General features: G+C 41.6%; 1 protein-coding gene across 9 annotated transcripts in view; it reads left to right on the forward strand.

The window, feature by feature from the left end:
• Positions 1-16,561, forward strand: part of LOC129746624 (RNA polymerase II elongation factor Ell) — a 259,948-nt gene that overhangs the window by 216,032 nt on the left and 27,355 nt on the right. For 8 of the 9 annotated variants that reach the window (XM_055740396.1, XM_055740400.1, XM_055740398.1 and 5 more), the window contains exons 3-9: positions 1,145-1,422; positions 13,359-13,952; positions 14,116-14,186; positions 14,443-14,599; positions 14,673-14,903; positions 15,671-15,802; positions 16,265-16,546. In XM_055740396.1, the coding sequence (XP_055596371.1) occupies positions 1,145-1,422; positions 13,359-13,952; positions 14,116-14,186; positions 14,443-14,599; positions 14,673-14,903; positions 15,671-15,802; positions 16,265-16,546 (1,745 nt within the window). The remainder of the gene's footprint in view (positions 1-1,144; positions 1,423-13,358; positions 13,953-14,115; positions 14,187-14,442; positions 14,600-14,672; positions 14,904-15,670; positions 15,803-16,264; positions 16,547-16,561) is intronic. The other variant, XM_055740405.1, reaches the window with a different exon arrangement.

Below are 16,561 nucleotides of genomic sequence, written 5' to 3' on the forward strand. Positions count from 1 at the left end.
ACAAGAACCCTCCCAAACCGCCAGAGCTCCGCCCAATTGAGAAAAAACTGGGCTATTGTCAAGCGGAACCTGAAGAAGACCAAAAAAACTGCTAAGGACGAGCAGCACTTTAAGGCAAACTGGCTTTCTGAGGCGAAGAAGGTGGACAAGGTGGCTGTACAAAATCTGATGGCAGGGGTTAAGCGTAAGGCCCGGCAATTCGGATTTGGAAAAGCGGAAGCCTAACTGAATATTTTTCCTGAATTTTATACTAATTAAACTTGAAAAAGAAATTTAATTTGATTTTTTAAATAAACGATTTCACCGATTCACACGCGATTTCCCTTGACCAAATTTTGACCGTATCACCCTTTAACCCCAAAATACAATTGTACGGACTGTAACTGTGACTTTTTGAAAATCTGTAAAATCTGACGACAAACTGCCAAACTTCGTCAGACCGAATAATGTTTTGTCGAATGTTAGACCAAATATATCACTAAGCCGATTCAACGCTAGGTAGATTGATTGTAAGGCTGAGCCGAGGCGTAACGCGAAGCCTAACAACCGTTTGGCCTAATGTCGATTTCATATATGATCCAATTGGCTTTCTGGCCTCACAACCTTCGGTTGAGTATTCTTCGACCTTACAGCATATTTGGCCAGCGACCTATTAACCGATGACCCGTTTGGCCAAACTACGTTGAGTTACTATAGATGGAAGGTTTGAGTTATTGTTCGTGATCAACTTTACGAATAATTTACAACAAAAAACGGTTAGGTCTATCGTTCTTACTATTCATGCATCTTACATAATATCATCATATTTCGAATACATTTGCGTTTGTTTTGATCGTTATGAAAAAAAAGTTAAGGTAAGATTGTACATAATATATAGTAACGTTTGAATGAACAGTTACTATTCGTTGAAGAGTAAAAAATGACTTTTTAAGCATTACCTTTTGAGGATTACCATTTTGATGGAGTTTTTCAACACAAGTCTAGCTTTTCTTTGAACTTAAATGTCAACCGTCAAACCGAATCTAGTCTGACATAATCTCATTACCGCGAGCCGCGCTCGCACAATTAGTACAGCAACTACAGTACCCCCAGCCAGCACCGGAGACTAACTTTCTCTTTCTTTCTCTCTCTTTCCGCCAAACAGTCCAAACTGGGCCAAGGCCCCAATCCCTCGATACAGTTTCTCTCGAACGGAGAGGGCTACCTGACGTTTCCCTCCGGCGGCAGCAACGTGCAAAAGTTCAGCTTCTCCATCACCGACTGCGATGGCGGTGCGATCGAGTGTATCCAGCAGAACCAGGGCCAGCAGCTGCAGAACATGGGCCACATCCCGCAGAAGATGCGGATACACGCCAACGATGACGTGTACGAGACGACCAAAACCCGGATGGCGGCCTTCGAGGAGGTGCAGAAGAACAAATGGTAAGCTCCAAAGTTAGGTTAGATTGAAACATCTTTGCCGAAATCAACTGGAACCCATATGTGGGATACATCGTTCACCCAGCATTCGGCCATTCGTGATGAACTTGAACTTCCCTCAATGACGACGGAAAGCACACGCGCGCTCAGCTAGTTCCGAGTAGAGGGTACCTCAGAAAGCCATGAATCGCGTTTTTTTCGTTACTATTGCCTCAGCTTAGCGCTCCTTTCCTCGCTTGCTGCCAGAGGTCTGCGGAATTGCGAATTCGTTTCGTTCGGGGCTCGCTAATGCCATTCATCCGCATTGCCGGTTCAGTTTCGACTTAGCTTGAACCACAACATGGCTTTAGACACGAATTAATGACGGTCGCCACTTAACGTAACCGAAAAAAAAGCGAGAATAACAATAATAAATAGGAGGATGGAAGGAGTGCTCGCCGCGTACAGTTTATTTTTCTAGGTCAACCTGAACTCTCACACCGATCGAGCGAGCGACCGATCGTGAACCATATAGAGCGAATACGTGTACCCTCCCTCCCTCCTTCTTTTCCCACTTTTCTTGAGTGAGACACTTTTAAGCATGTATACGGATGCCCGAAGATCTGGTTCCGAAGGCTTATCCTGTATAATGCACGCAAAAAAAACGTGTTTCTCAACTACGAAACTTCATGGACTCGATCTTGACGCGCGTTCGCAATCGACGAGCGAGGCACACCTGACTGACTGATGTAAATAGTTGTGTTGTGGGTATATTGCGTCATTTTGTTTTTTTGCTACTGCTCTGCCGTTCTACGCAAGAATGTCCCATGTGACTTTTGGGTCATTTTCACTTTTTTGCTGGAAACGGTCTCTTTTAGTGTTAACTTTCGAATAAAAACACAAACAAGTATACTTTGTTCTGAACTTATACGAAATTTTCATCAAGGTTGTTGTCTCTATGTTGATAATTCTACGCAAGAATGTCACACTGGAGAAAATTCTATGAAAAATGCAAATTTTATCAAAAAATTGTCTTAAGATGAGTTCAAACTGTTGAATTTAATGTTATTCACTGAAAAGAACACTAAAATAGAGGGCAGAGTAGCGAGTAGCCTTGAGTGTTTTATTCAGAGAAATTTTTACTAAACACTTTTCGGTAGGCACTACTTACAAGATCCATACTCAACTATACATTTTTATAAACAAAGAGGAACGTATTTCTAAAATTACGGTTTAGCATGAGTTTTTGGCAAAAAAATAAACTACGCAAGCTTTTAAAATGATAGAAAAATTGTAGCCGTGTGACAGTTTTTCGTAGAACTAGCATCGGCATGCGTTCTGATTCTACGCAAAAGTGTCACACGGAGCATTTTTGGCTCTAATTTGCTGTTTTTTTGTAGGAAATGTAATTTTTTTGGCAGAAAACATTGTAAAATGATTAACTTGAACTGTTCACTACGAAAAAACTGTCGGTGAATTTTTAGTTTGAGAGAAAAGTTGGAAATACAGCTGATATTTCAATCGCGTTTTTCTCGTTTGCCCGTTTTTCCACATGGGACAATCTTGCTTAGAACGGCAGTGCTTGCCGCAGCTCATTTGCCTTCCAACTACTTGCAAGTCGACGACGATGGCAGCGACGCAGTACGCAAATTATTTGGCCTCCCCGAATGTCTGGGTTGCGATCAAACGCAATTCAAGGATCTTGAAGCTCGCTTAATTGTGAACGGCAAGCATTCGTTGAAACTTTCAACTTGTTGTATTAAATGATGAAGCGTTAATGGATTTGATGGACCATTTTTTTTCCTTTGCTAGATTTTGCATCATTTGAGTGATTGCTCGTGTTGAACCAGGTTCAGGTAGTTTGGTTTCATTCTTTGCTAAGTTTGGGAAAGTTTACTCTTGATATGCCAGTAGTTTTTCGTTGTCAAAAACTAACATTACTGGATTTATCCGGAAGTGTGCTAAGCAGTCTTTCAAGTAATGAAACGGCAAGACTTTAATGAGTTAACTTAACATACAAAGGACTGCGAAGAAATCTAAGCCCGGAAACCTTGTCTAAGAAACTCCTGAGCCGAATTCTATGAATTTGGTATCTTTGAGTTATCTAAAGTGTTATGTTTAATTTTGTAGATGGCATGATATCAAATAAAGTAGAATACTATTTGTATCGGAAACTGATAATTGTTTGATCAAAGCAATCATTACATATTTGAATTTCCATTTATGTTTAATCACAGCAATCGTTTACTAGCTGGTGCATTATAAAAACCATGAAATTGACAGTACAAAAGTTAGTCTAAGTTTGGTTCTCAATGAAGCAACAACTAATAGTTTACATTTCATAAACTACTTTCATTCTAGAAGTTTTCATACATGACAATAATATAATCACATTTATCTCGTCAAGTCATGTATTAAGGTCAGGTTACAATAGTGATCGATATATGCTTGAATAATATCCATCAGTCATATTGGCAACACTACACTAATGATTTCCTATCTGTTCAACTGGCAACAATTCCAGAAGTGAAAACAAAGAAGAGTGATTCTAGAACAATAGCAAACTGACGTTCTCTTTCACTTGCGGCTCTCTGTTATTGTTTACATTTGCCACGCGGCCGAACATCATGGAGTTCGGTCGTCGCGAGTGTACTTCAATAGTACAATGTAGCTCTATTATAAAACTCAAATAATTTGAGCTATACATCTGAGTTTGGCACACTCGCGGCAAGCGATAAAACGAGATATCTCGTATTTGGTCAGCAATGTGTTAATACAAAAATGCCTTAGAGCTTGTGAAAACAAAATTTGTTTAAATATTGACTTTGAAGAAGTTGTATTTTTTTTTCAAACTACATCTTCAAGGGCTTGATTCTGGCTTTTTTCAGCACTAAGCCGTTTTACACCCTAGTCTATCAAACCTTTGGAATGCCGGTCGGCAACTTATGAGATTCGAACCCAAAAGTGTTTCTTGCCGATACCGGGAATCGAACCCAGTACACCTGGGTTACCAGACTCGCGCCAGCCTAGTAGAACCACATCAGCGCTAGGTCAAAATGTGGCTTTATGACCAAAAAAAAGGTCCTCACGTCGACCGAAATTGCTGTTAAACCCTTGTACCCTGATTTTTGTTCTCATGTCCCTGAATTTTGAAAAAAAAAAAATGTTGGCAACCTTGGCTATAAGCGACTCGAATAGCTAGTGTTCTTACACTAGAGAGCTGCTCTCTTATCTCGGTGTGAGAAAGAGAATTCTAGCCAAGAGCTCCGTAGGTCTTTAATTGTACACCTCAGTGTAAACGAATAAAATTATAGTTTTAACTCCTTAACAACCAGGGGTACCAGATGTCCTGATTTTTCAGGGTTTGTCCTGTTTTTGAGGGTGTGCTTTGCTGTTTTTTTTAATGTTTAATATGTCCTGATTATTTTGAAAACAGTGAGTAAAATGTATTGATTTGTCTTGATTATCAAAAAAAAAAAATTTCTAAATTATCTACTTGAATTTGTGGTTTAAAGATGAAAACATCAAACAAACTGTAATAAAATACTTTAAGCCATTGTTTTTAGATATAATATGCAGACCAGCCTTTTTGTTTCATTTGATTGTGTTAAGGGGTTTACAGTTCCTGCATTTCGCCTGTATGTATGCAATATAATTCACACAACGAACAAAAAGTAAAAACAATTTATTCTCCACTGGCAACATTGCCACATTAAAATCTGTACTTTCACTTAAAAAAGTCTTTTAAACCTGAACTTTTGATCAAAAATCGGTACCAAAATCTGTTCCAACAACAAAAAAGATCATAAGTGGAAAATCTGATATTATTTCTCATAGTTGATGAAGTTCACATAAATCTTAACTATCTCCTTTTCTTAATAAATGTCCTATCGCTTTGGTTTCGATTTCCCATTTCAAACGTTTTTCATTGTCTTTTTTTTTTTAAATGGTGAAAATCTGTACTAATGTATACAAATTCCTGACAATCTTTCTTCTGTACGTACAGAATTTTAACCAAAAAATAATTCAAAAACCTGTTTGTCTAGATGAAGCTGTACGTGTTTCAACTCTACCAGCTCTCTTCTTCTTCAAAAATGATTGTCGAAGAAAGCGTTCTTAGCAGCGCGTCCTTCTCGTAAAAGTACAAAAAATTTATTAGCTCTCAGATTTCTCCTTTACACATATTATGTGCAATATAATTTTCCCGAGAAGAGATTTATCTTCATCAGCAGATTTTTATGCTCTCGCTTACTCTTGTGTGTAGAATCTTTCTCACTCTTGTTGACAGACAGTGCGATTTATCTATCTCCGCACTCCGCACAGCTTCGAAGGAACAGTAGTAACAAAATTGTTCTCTCTTTCACTGGACAAGCCGAACTGAAGAGAAATGCCAACCATGTCTATCAGTGTAGCTCACGAACCAAATAGCATTTTGAAACTATTTTTCTGGGACCTCACAGAGTTCTAATGGCGCCCGAATAAGGACTTGAACTTGTAACGACGGCTAGCTCAGTCACTCGTTACCTCAGGGTCGGCTTCACTTGCTGGGGAGTGGACAAACGACCTGGGGAGGAAGGGCAAGCAAACTGACGAAACTAGAACCAATATGTACCAGGGGTTTCGGACGTATACTCACAAGTGACGTGTACATTTTTAACAATTTATTCAGGGTAACATTTTAGGGGGAAAGGGTTCAGGGATAAGGGAATGTTGGGGCCCATTCACGGAAATTTTACTTGCCGGTGTATGCTGGCGGGATCCCGAGCGATGCCGATGACCATGCGCATTGACGAGTTGGTGTTTGGGTCGTGTGATCCTCCCGGGGAATGCCTGGCCCATGGACGCACGTGGTGATATCTGCACCACGAGGGTACTCTCCGAGGCCGAACTACCAGCGCGCCCTACTCTCCCGACCGGTAATGCACTGCCGGATCTATCGGGATTGCAGGGTAGTTCCTCCTCCCGATGACTCGGTTGAAGGCGCGCCAAGCTAACCTCCACGGTTTGCAGGGCCGGAACTAGGGGCAGGGTGATGTTCTTGAAAACAACCTTTGTTTATTGTTTATTGTTTATAAAAAAGACCATCTGACGTAAGCGTCTTAATGGTTTACTTAAATCTAGGTCTATCTAAACTTACATTTTGAGATTTCTAGCTTCTTAACTGGTCACTTATGTTAGATTCGATCAAGCGTTTAAATGTTGCAGTTGAGACATTAAAGTCAAAGAGAGCATAATGGCGTAAGAAGCTAATTTTTGCGGAACGTAAGGGGTCGTTGCTGCCATAGCGTGTATTTCTCGATTCCAGTGAAAGCCAGTCACGGTTTCGCAGAGCTCTTTCTGGGGCATAAATGTTACAGCGGGAGAGTATCCAAGAACAGTCGATTTCGTTTCTGAGAATTTTCGCTACAAATAGTGATTGACCGATAGAATGGCGATCCGACAGCGTGTGAAGGCCAAGCAAAGCGCAACGTTGTGCATAAGGTGGCAGGTTTCGAGGATTATCCCACGGTAGATCACGCAGAGCATAACGAACGAATTTCCGTTGAACAGCTTCAAAACGCGCTACCCATGTAGCTTCAAATGGCCACCACACAAGATTTGCAGATTCCAGTATTGAACGGACCAGGCAACAATACAGAGCTCGTAGGCAAATAGGATCTGTAAATTCTTTACTCAGACGTATGACAAATCCCAGCATTCGGTTAGCCTTTTCAAGTGTAGCACAGTAGTGACGCTTAAATGTCATATGACTATCCAAAACAACGCCAAGGTCCTTAATTTGATCAACACGACGTAGGAATTCGCCCTGGATATTGTAGTTGTACAAAAATGGAAGTTTCTTGCGCCCAAATGTTATGATACAGCACTTAGAGACGCTTAAGGCCAGTAAGTTAACAGCACACCAATTTACAACCGTATCGAGGAATTGCTGTAATATCTGACAATCTGCCAAGCTGTTAATGACCAAAAAAAATTTCAAATCGTCCGCGTACATGAGTACTCCGCATCCAACAAGCAGCATGTTAATATCATTACAGAACAGGGTGAACAATAAAGGGCCCAAATTACTTCCTTGTGGTACCCCTGAAGTCGGAATGAAATCGGGAGATTCAGAAGATCCGAGCGAGACGACGATTAGTTAAGTAGCTTCTGATCCAGGCGCATAATCTCTCAGATAATCCCAGGCGTTTTAATTTTGAAAGTAAAATCAAGTGATTAACTGAATCAAATGCCGCAGTGATGTCCGTATAAATTGCGTCGACTTGTTTGCCACAATCCATATTGGATATGCAGAATGATGTAAATACTGCCAGGTTTGATGTAACCGAGCGTTTCGGGAAAAAACCGTGTTGATTGTCCGAAATCCAGTTCCGGCAAGCTGAAAACATTACATCGTTGACAATTCTCTCTAAGACCTTCGAGCAGGCAGCTAGCGATGTGACACCTCGATAATTGCGCACCTCTTGCTTATCACCTTTCTTAAAGATTGGGCTCATGAAGGATCTTTTCCAGGAGGCAGGAAACTGCTGTTGTTGTAAGGACTTATTGAAAATACAAGTAAGGGGCTTTACAAGTAAAGTGCAACACTTTTTTAACACACACGCAGGAATTCCATCCTGTCCAGCTGATGTAGAATATTTCAAATTTTTTATAGCATCGAAAACCATTTCCTCGGTAACAACAAACACGTCGAGATTTAAAACATCGGTGGGCAATCGTGTGACAGCTGCGCTAATTTGATCTCCAGTTGGCGATTGATTTGAAAATACACTGGAAAAATGCTTTGCAAAAAGAGCAAGAGGTGATAGCCCGGACCTTCGGAGCAGCGGTTCTGGTGGGCCGAGAGCTTGGTGTGGCCGCGGGGTCCTTGGAGCTGGGACTTGATGGGGCCGTTAGATGGCTGGGCCCGTCGGTGACCTTGCAGTTAAGCCTTGGGATACCGGACCGGTCTGGTGAAGGAGCCTTGGATTGCTGGCACGAAGGCTGCTGGCACGTTTTGACGAGTGCCACGTGGTTATTTGTTGGTTTGCAGGCGGACGGATTTGGACGTCCGCACCGATCAGCGACCACACTTTGAATGACCTTTTCTTTCAGCGCCTCTTCTCGCTCGCTCAGGAAATGTCATCGAAGAAGGGTTGCCAGTATTCCAGCCGAACGATGATGTTGTCGCTGAGTTCTGACAGATGAGGGATGGGGGACATTGGTTGGGACGAGGGACCTCTGTATATTTACAAATTTCCCTAACCGTTATACAATTCAAAATCCGAGGCCCCAGCACATGAAGGTTCGCATTTAAATTGTTGCTACGGTTAGTCCGTAACAAACTCTGAAGACTCTTGACTTTGCTGCGTAAGGTAGTCTATGTTGTTGTAAGGGTTTCCTCACTACAGCTCACTTGAACTTTACAAGTTGAATTTTTAACATGCATGGAACCCAGGTTTAGAGCAAGATACGAGCCCAAATTGACAACTTACCACGTGTATTTCTCTGAATTTTAGTAATTTTATAGGTAGATTAGGGAGCTGTACCTGATGAGTAGCCTTGGTTTGCCCCACTTATTAGCTGGTCGATTATTGCAGCGCCTCTTGTTGTCGTACCGAGAAACTAATGGCAACGTTTTGATGTTTGTTTATCTAGTGTAGTGGTAAAAATTTCCTGAAGATTGGTACACGCGTTGAAAAGTTATTCAAGATGAAACACGAGAGAGGAGAAATAATTCTGAACAACCTCGTTGAAAACTCAACATGGTCTGGACTCAGGAGGTATGGTCGCCAAGGCGTTCAAACTCCGAGATTAACAAATCCCAAGTCAGAAAATTTACCTTGCTAAAATTTGTTTTCTCGGATAAATTTACGAGTAAGTTGATGATTTGCCAAGCCAAGTTATATATGTGACAATTGTTTGTTTTTGGCTATGGGAAGAAGACAACAGTTTTCATCACTTGAATAACCATGTATGGACAAGTTTACAAATAGAAATGTATTCAGGATATAGTTTTGCCGTTTAGCAAGTCATACGAAGGCCCTGTGAGAATCCTACCCGATCTAGCTAGCTGCCACTACAACCTTTGATATACTGTAATGGTACCAGATCAGTTCTCGTGGCCAGGAGAGGTCAGGCCTCGCGTCTTCAGGAGAAGAGGTTTGTGTGGTCAACCCCACGTCTTCACGATAAGAGGTCGGATCTCGAGTAGCAAGAGGAGGCAATAAGTGTTTACCTCGAGTCAATACGAGGGCGGGCCTTGAGTCGTGCAAAGAAAGGTTCATATGTATACGTCAACCTCGAGTCGATGCCCGATCCGATGGAATCGGATCGGGTCGGATATCGAGTCGTTGGAGGAGATATCAGGCCTCTAGTTACGAAGAGGGAAAGTTTATGTGGGAACCTCGAGTCATTGCGAGGAGATGTCGATTCTCAAGTCGTTAGAGGAGAGTTCAGGCTTCGAGTCGTAATGATGAGAGGTATTGCTGAAGTGGTCTCGTCTATGAGTGTTGCCTGAGCGCGAATAGACCTTCCACTATTGAAGGATAGTGTGTTAAACAGTCAGTTCTCATGAAGAAATCGGAAATTATATGCGGCCCGATTCTAAGTAGTACAAACATTTTCACCCTTTCAGAATAGAGATTACATACTTTTTCCAACACTGTTCATGTCAAATACAGTAGTGGTACCGGCAAACTCCTGCCTTGATGTGGTACCTATGGGTATGGTTATGGACCATGGGTATATCTGTTTTCTGTGACACTATTATTCTCCACCTCGCGGTTTTATTATCATCAATTTACGAATCTAATCGAACTGAGTGAGAAACTTTTTCTCAATCCTCGCGGTCGGTAAACTCATTAAGGATTTCTGGCTCGAATATTTTAGCAGTGTAAGGCAATATGGCACTTTTCATGGGTCCGTGTGATTCAAGATAGATTCCCTAGAACCAAAGCTTCCTATCGGGGCTGGTTTCTTCCTTCAAGATTTATGGTTTTTTTAAATCTCGAAATTTAAATAAAAGATGTCAAATGTTCGCTTGTTATTCAACCAAATATTAACCGAAGGTATTACAAAATTCGAGTCTTGCCTGGATCTTGTTCCTTGTCGTCCAACTCGTAATAACAGCAAAACCATGTATATTTAGTGTGTCGGTCGTAAAAAGGGTTATGATTATTAGATAAGCGTTCATCCAAACATTGTCGTGCTCTTCTTCCATCCACTTCTTCTCTCCCCGAAAACATTGATCCAATTTCCAATAAATCATGTCTCGTTCCATGTTCATAAAAACGACAAAACCAACAAGCATGATCTCCAGAGAGTATGTTGACTGTTGGTAAACACAACACAAGTCCCACGGATCCGAATGGAAAAATTACAATCAACATGTTGCTGGTTGGTACGAACGGAAAGTGCAAAATCCCTGGGTCTGGGTGGGTTATGGAAAGCCAATGAACGAAAAGCATAACATTTGTTGATTTTTGCTCGTCACACAGCTAAATCCTATCCGTCAAAATTGTTCAAACATGTCACTCGGTCAGCTGCTGGTGATACGTGGTTACACATCAAAAGAAGGGTTATCCCCCGCCAAATGGGATAGACTTTGGGGGACAAAAAACTGCCCGAAGGGCTATCCCGTTGCTAATGTGGCTCGAATTTTTGGTTTTGAACAGTTTTGAACTTTTAAAAAAAATCGAGAACGTGTTATCAAGATTTGATCCTAGGTTCTTTGATTGTGAATCACATGCTTTGCCACTAATCTATATAAAAAAATCACTTTTAATTTAGTTCACTGATTTTGATCTTTGCAATTCAAAGCCGCGCTACTGTCCCCTAACAAGATTGATAGACTTTGGGGACAAGTTGATTGGATAATTACATACGGCCCTAGTTAGTGATCATCCCGGATGACAAACAAACATTTTACTCCACTCACGCGTTTTCTTCAACTGTACATTGCTTCATACTTTTTTTATGGAACAAATATGTTGTTAGAGTAGAATGGCTTAAACTTTTGTTAAAATGGGTTAAAATTTTTTGAACCAGCTAAGATTTGGTTTGGAAAACTCAACTAGGAAATTAGGACACGAAATTTAATTTCTAACTGTTCGTGAATCATAAGCTAGCATGCAAAGAAAATGCGGACTTCCGCCCACGTACCTTTATCTTATTTTATATTAACAAATCCAATAAGGAAACTGTCAGAACCTATTATTACCCGGTGGCAGCGGGTAATAAAATTGAAAAATTATTATTGTATATTCCTCAGCACTTGTAGAAAATTTCTTACGCCTCCTCAACTAGCAGTTAGTTAGACTCATAAAACACAACTCGACAAATCCGCGTGTTAAAATTCAGTGGCAAGGTAGTACCAGCTCTGAGTACTTAAATCTTCTAATTGAACTGCTGCTCGAATGGGATGAAAAATTAGTAACGAGAGGGAGTAGTAAAAGTAAAAGTGCGGCGCATCGCGCTACTCCTAAATGGCAGTCGTAAAAAAGACGCGCTGTTTCGGACACGCACATGTTGCCGTTGTAACGCTGCTCTTTAGCGGTGTTTGGCGCAAAGTTTTCGAAATGTGAAGTGTTTCTGTGAAAACACAAAAACTCTTCAAGTAGGTCCTTATACCTACCTTTAACGTTTATCTGTTCCTCTTCGAGGGTATCCCGAGTGCCTCGTGATAATTGATATCATGAGCCTCCTTTCTGCGAACTTACTCCGATAGTTGATTGACTTTTCATGAGGTTGAGGAATAGACAGAAAGACAGACAACTGTGTTTGGGAGTAATAGACTAGGGGGCGTCAATTTGTAAAGGGCAAGCTACCCGATTAGCCGATCAATCAAACGTGATATGGATAAATCAACCCCCCTGTTTGTGTTTCCGTCGTTTCTAGCTTGAGCTTGTTTTAGTAGGGTTCGTTGGTTTTATTTTAGCAAACGATAATAGATTTGTTTTTGATAAGTTTTAAAAAGTGTCCTATAACTGGAATAGAACGGAAAATATCTTATTAGACCAAGCCCACCCAATGGTTGCTAAACCACGAATCGAGCACATTCAGCAACATATCCATCAACCGATCATCGCACCAGCAGTCGCTAACTTGATTCGAGAAATAGCATTCGAGCAGTAGGTTGTTACAGGATGCGTTTATGTAGCAACCCGGTAGCAACGCAGCCAGTCGTCGCTATAAGAAAATAAACAAATATAAATAGCAACCTGGATGGCAACAATGGGTGCGAAAATCAGTAAGTAGATAAAAACGCAACCCATCAAACCATCTTAAATACCGATCGAAATGGCAACGCCCGGTGGGCTTGGTCTTATCTACCTTTTCATGCGGGCCTTTTTCGAAACGGCCCAGTATAGCAAACACTTGTGCACTGCACGTTCGTTTTATTGAACTCAAAATTAAGTTGTTAAATTCATGAATAAATAAAAATTAAAAACCTTCATATGCATTTAGTGTCAGTCACCAAATTCTAGTACCACCAATCAAACAAAGCCTTTGTTGTTGATGTTGAGATTATTTCGTTTTTCTTATGAAATTTCTTATGAAAATATTAGAATGCTCACCAAGCAAACGAAACAATAATGAAAAGAAGAAAACTAGTACCAAAAATTATACAGAATATCAAATCTTCTTGATATCAACGAGCCAGCACTAGATTTTTCTTCGGAAGTCCGGACTTTCGACTTCCTAAAGACTTCCGACAAAGAAAAGTGAAGTACTAGATTGCCAGAAGTTTGTTATTGTTGCCAGCTCACCAGCGATGTTCCAAAAGTTTTTATTAAAATTAACTATATCGCATCGTTTTCCTTCGACAAAAACATTTACCTCTTCTCAGAACATGTATCCCAAAAGAAAGGTTCAAAGAAGTGTATGGCAGCTAAAAGTAATGTTAAACAAAAGAGTAATTTATTCGTCAAAAATTCTAAATCCGTGTTTTTTTCTCTCTCTCTTTGTTCTCATTTCAGTACAAGGGAAATCAAGCCGAACCAAACCGACATCGGGCGGAAAGTGAAGTTAAAAAACCCAACTACTCGTCACATTCCTAGTAGTAATTCAGTCTTAAGCAAACGTGATTCGCTGCACAGTTCCAGCAACAACAGCTACAACGGCAACAGTGCGCTAGTAAATAGTAGTAGTAGTAATAGTAATAATAGTTTAGCATCGTCAGTTCCCGCGCTTGGCGCAAACAACCACCACCACAACAACAACAATAGTAGCAACAATAACAACAACCACAGTCACTTGAACGGCCACAGTAACGGAACCAGCTATGGCAGCAACAACCTCTCCACATCACCAAAACTACCGAAACTCAACGGTTTGCACAGCAACAGCACGACCAACGGGCACAGCAACAGTCTGTCGTCCCAGGCGGCGGTGCAGCAACCGAAACCCGGCTACCAGCACACGATCCATGATCCTCCCCAGCAGCAGCAGCAGCAGCAACCGCAACAGCAAAAGTCTGAAAATGGCGTCCCGCCCAACAACCAACGACTCTCCAATGGGCGGACCCAGCACGGCAAAGCCCCTACGACGGAGATTATGAAGCGGTCGCTTAGGTAAGTATACCTACCACTTTGTGGTGTCTCCGTAACCTTTTGGTTGATCTAATCTGGTACTGCTTTCGTTCAGCTGTTTTTTTTTGTATTGACACGAGTTTCCCTAAAACATATCCCATTTTGACTGACGATTTTTTTCCGTGTTTTCTACCGAATTTAACAGGGAAAGGTTGGTTCATCTACTAGCAGTGAGACCTTGGAAAAAGCCGGAACTGTACGCCAAAATACGGCAAGGTAAATTGAACGGTTTCCATTGACGGTAGTTTGTGTGATGTAATGGAATTAAAATATCAATGAAGTACTAGAATATGAGTACTTATTCTAGTACTTCGTTTGACTGAAGCTTTAATAGCTTCTACTACTTGTAAAAACATCACACAAACTATTCTATTCAACAAACCTTTAAACGTTCTGCTATAAACAGTAACCTCACTGACTAAACTGTACCAATCTCTCCCCTACAAACTTTTCAAAACTTCATCCAACTCAGATGGTGTCCGTCCGCAGGAAGTAGATCGCGTGCAGCAGGTACTGTCGACCGTTGCCAGTATGAAGGACAACGTGTACTACTTGCACCGGCACATCTGGAACGACGTGCAAGAAGACTGGCCATTCTACTCCGAGCAGGACCGGCAGATACTCAAGAGGTTCCTTCGAGCTCTTCCCCCTTAAAATTCCGTCACATGTCTAACCATTTTGTTTTTAAATTTTTTATTACAGGCGGAAACCTCAAAACCTGACACCTCCTCTCAGCGGCTCGGATGGCGGTTCCTCGTCCGGCCAGAGTCCGTCCAGTGCGCACAACGGTAACAGTCCTCCGCCGGCCGGCGGCAAGAGGCCCTCGGCCGCGGCCAACGAAGACAACAATCTCGTCGGCAGCATGCCCAATTCCAAGAAGCCTCGAATCAGTCACTACAAGAAGAACGTCATCCACCCGGATATCAGCAATCGGTGAGTATCGCGCTTTCGACGGTGCTAGATTTAGCAATCAACCCGACTCATGTCCAAACGGTAGAACAACAGTCACTTGCATCATGTGTGAAGTATTCCTTCCTTTGTAACTGTGATAATTTTTCGTAAAAATTTAGATTACTCTTGGAGCCCATTTGATTGTTCTAATGTTTGCCCTTTTTTGTGGTACTAGACTCAAAAATAAGAGATGTCCAAAGGAAGAGTTTTTGAAGGAAGTCAGATTGTACTTTGAGGAAACGAACAAAAAACTATACATACTTTGGAAACACAGACGAGACTTCGAAAAATAGGGGAAACTAAGTATTTACAAGAACCGAGGCACCTTTCTTCGATGACCGGTTGCTTTAAGTTTCCTTTTTGTACTCTAATTCACGATTGTATAAATGTTTGCACGTTTCGATTAGCATGTACTGACTTGAATGACTTCCCTTGCACTTGCCTTTGTATAAACCACGACTTTATTCAAAACTTAGCTAATACGACGTTCACCAGCCAGTTACTTCGATATAAAAATTTGCACTCTTTCTCAATATTAACAATGCAATTCTGCTACCTTTTCCGCCTATTGCGCCATGCTCTCTTCGCAACAAAAATGATGGGCTCTGGAATTGTACCTCAATCAAAAAAAAAAAATTAATTCAAAATTTGGACCAATCATAACCACAAAACAAAAACTCAAAAAATTCCTGCCCATCAAACCAATGATATCGAAACCGAACTCGAATCTCCCCCTCCTACCCCACAAGACGAGGTATGATCGACTCCAGGGACAAAGGTAACATGAATCCACGTTCCAGGGAGCAAGAAGAGTACATGCGCTCGTCCAAATATTACCACAACAACAGCTACAACAACCACAACAACTACCATCGCAACGGGTAATTACCTTCCAATTCCTTCATTTTTCCTATTTGAGAGAAGTTAAAAAAAAAAACAAAACAATTGCATCTCCTAGTACTACCAAACGGTGATCTCTGTATGTACTACTTCTACTACTGCGCATCGCTATACTATCATCACTCATACCAACTGATTTTTTCTGTATATATTTAAAAAAAAAATCTTCTTTTTGGTTCACCGGATTTTGGTAAAACAAAAATGAAACTGTAGTTTTAAGGTTGTGGGGTGCTTATCGCTTTTATTTTTATAAATTAAAAAAAAGAACCGTGACATCATCGGCGGAAAGGTGCCCGGCGGCTTTCTTCTCTCTGTGAAAACCCCAAATGGAAACCTTAAACCCGTGCGTGGTGAATACACGGTGCGCGGTGCAATTTTGGAAAACCGGGAACCCCAATCTCGTAGCTACGACCACACTTAAACATTCTTTACCCCTCCCGCAGATCGAACGTCACCCCGAACGCCCAGGAATCGGAGGACAGCGGAGTCAGTTTGAGTTTTTCGCTCGTTTCGAACGATGTGGCCCGGAGGATACAGCACCCCAATGGCGGGATAACGGCCGCCGACATGGCCGACGTGATCGTGGCGGCCGAACGGGATACCTTCGACCAGGAGGAGCAGCAGCAGCAGGATACGGCCTACCGGGAGGAGGTGGCGGCGGCGGTGACGGCGGTGGCAGCGGTCCCAAACAAGAAACCCTCGATGCTGCTGGCGGATGATTACACGTGAGTGATGTTGTT

Source organism: Uranotaenia lowii, chromosome 2, assembly GCF_029784155.1.
Source record: "Uranotaenia lowii strain MFRU-FL chromosome 2, ASM2978415v1, whole genome shotgun sequence".
NCBI classification, from domain to species: domain Eukaryota; kingdom Metazoa; phylum Arthropoda; class Insecta; order Diptera; family Culicidae; genus Uranotaenia; species Uranotaenia lowii.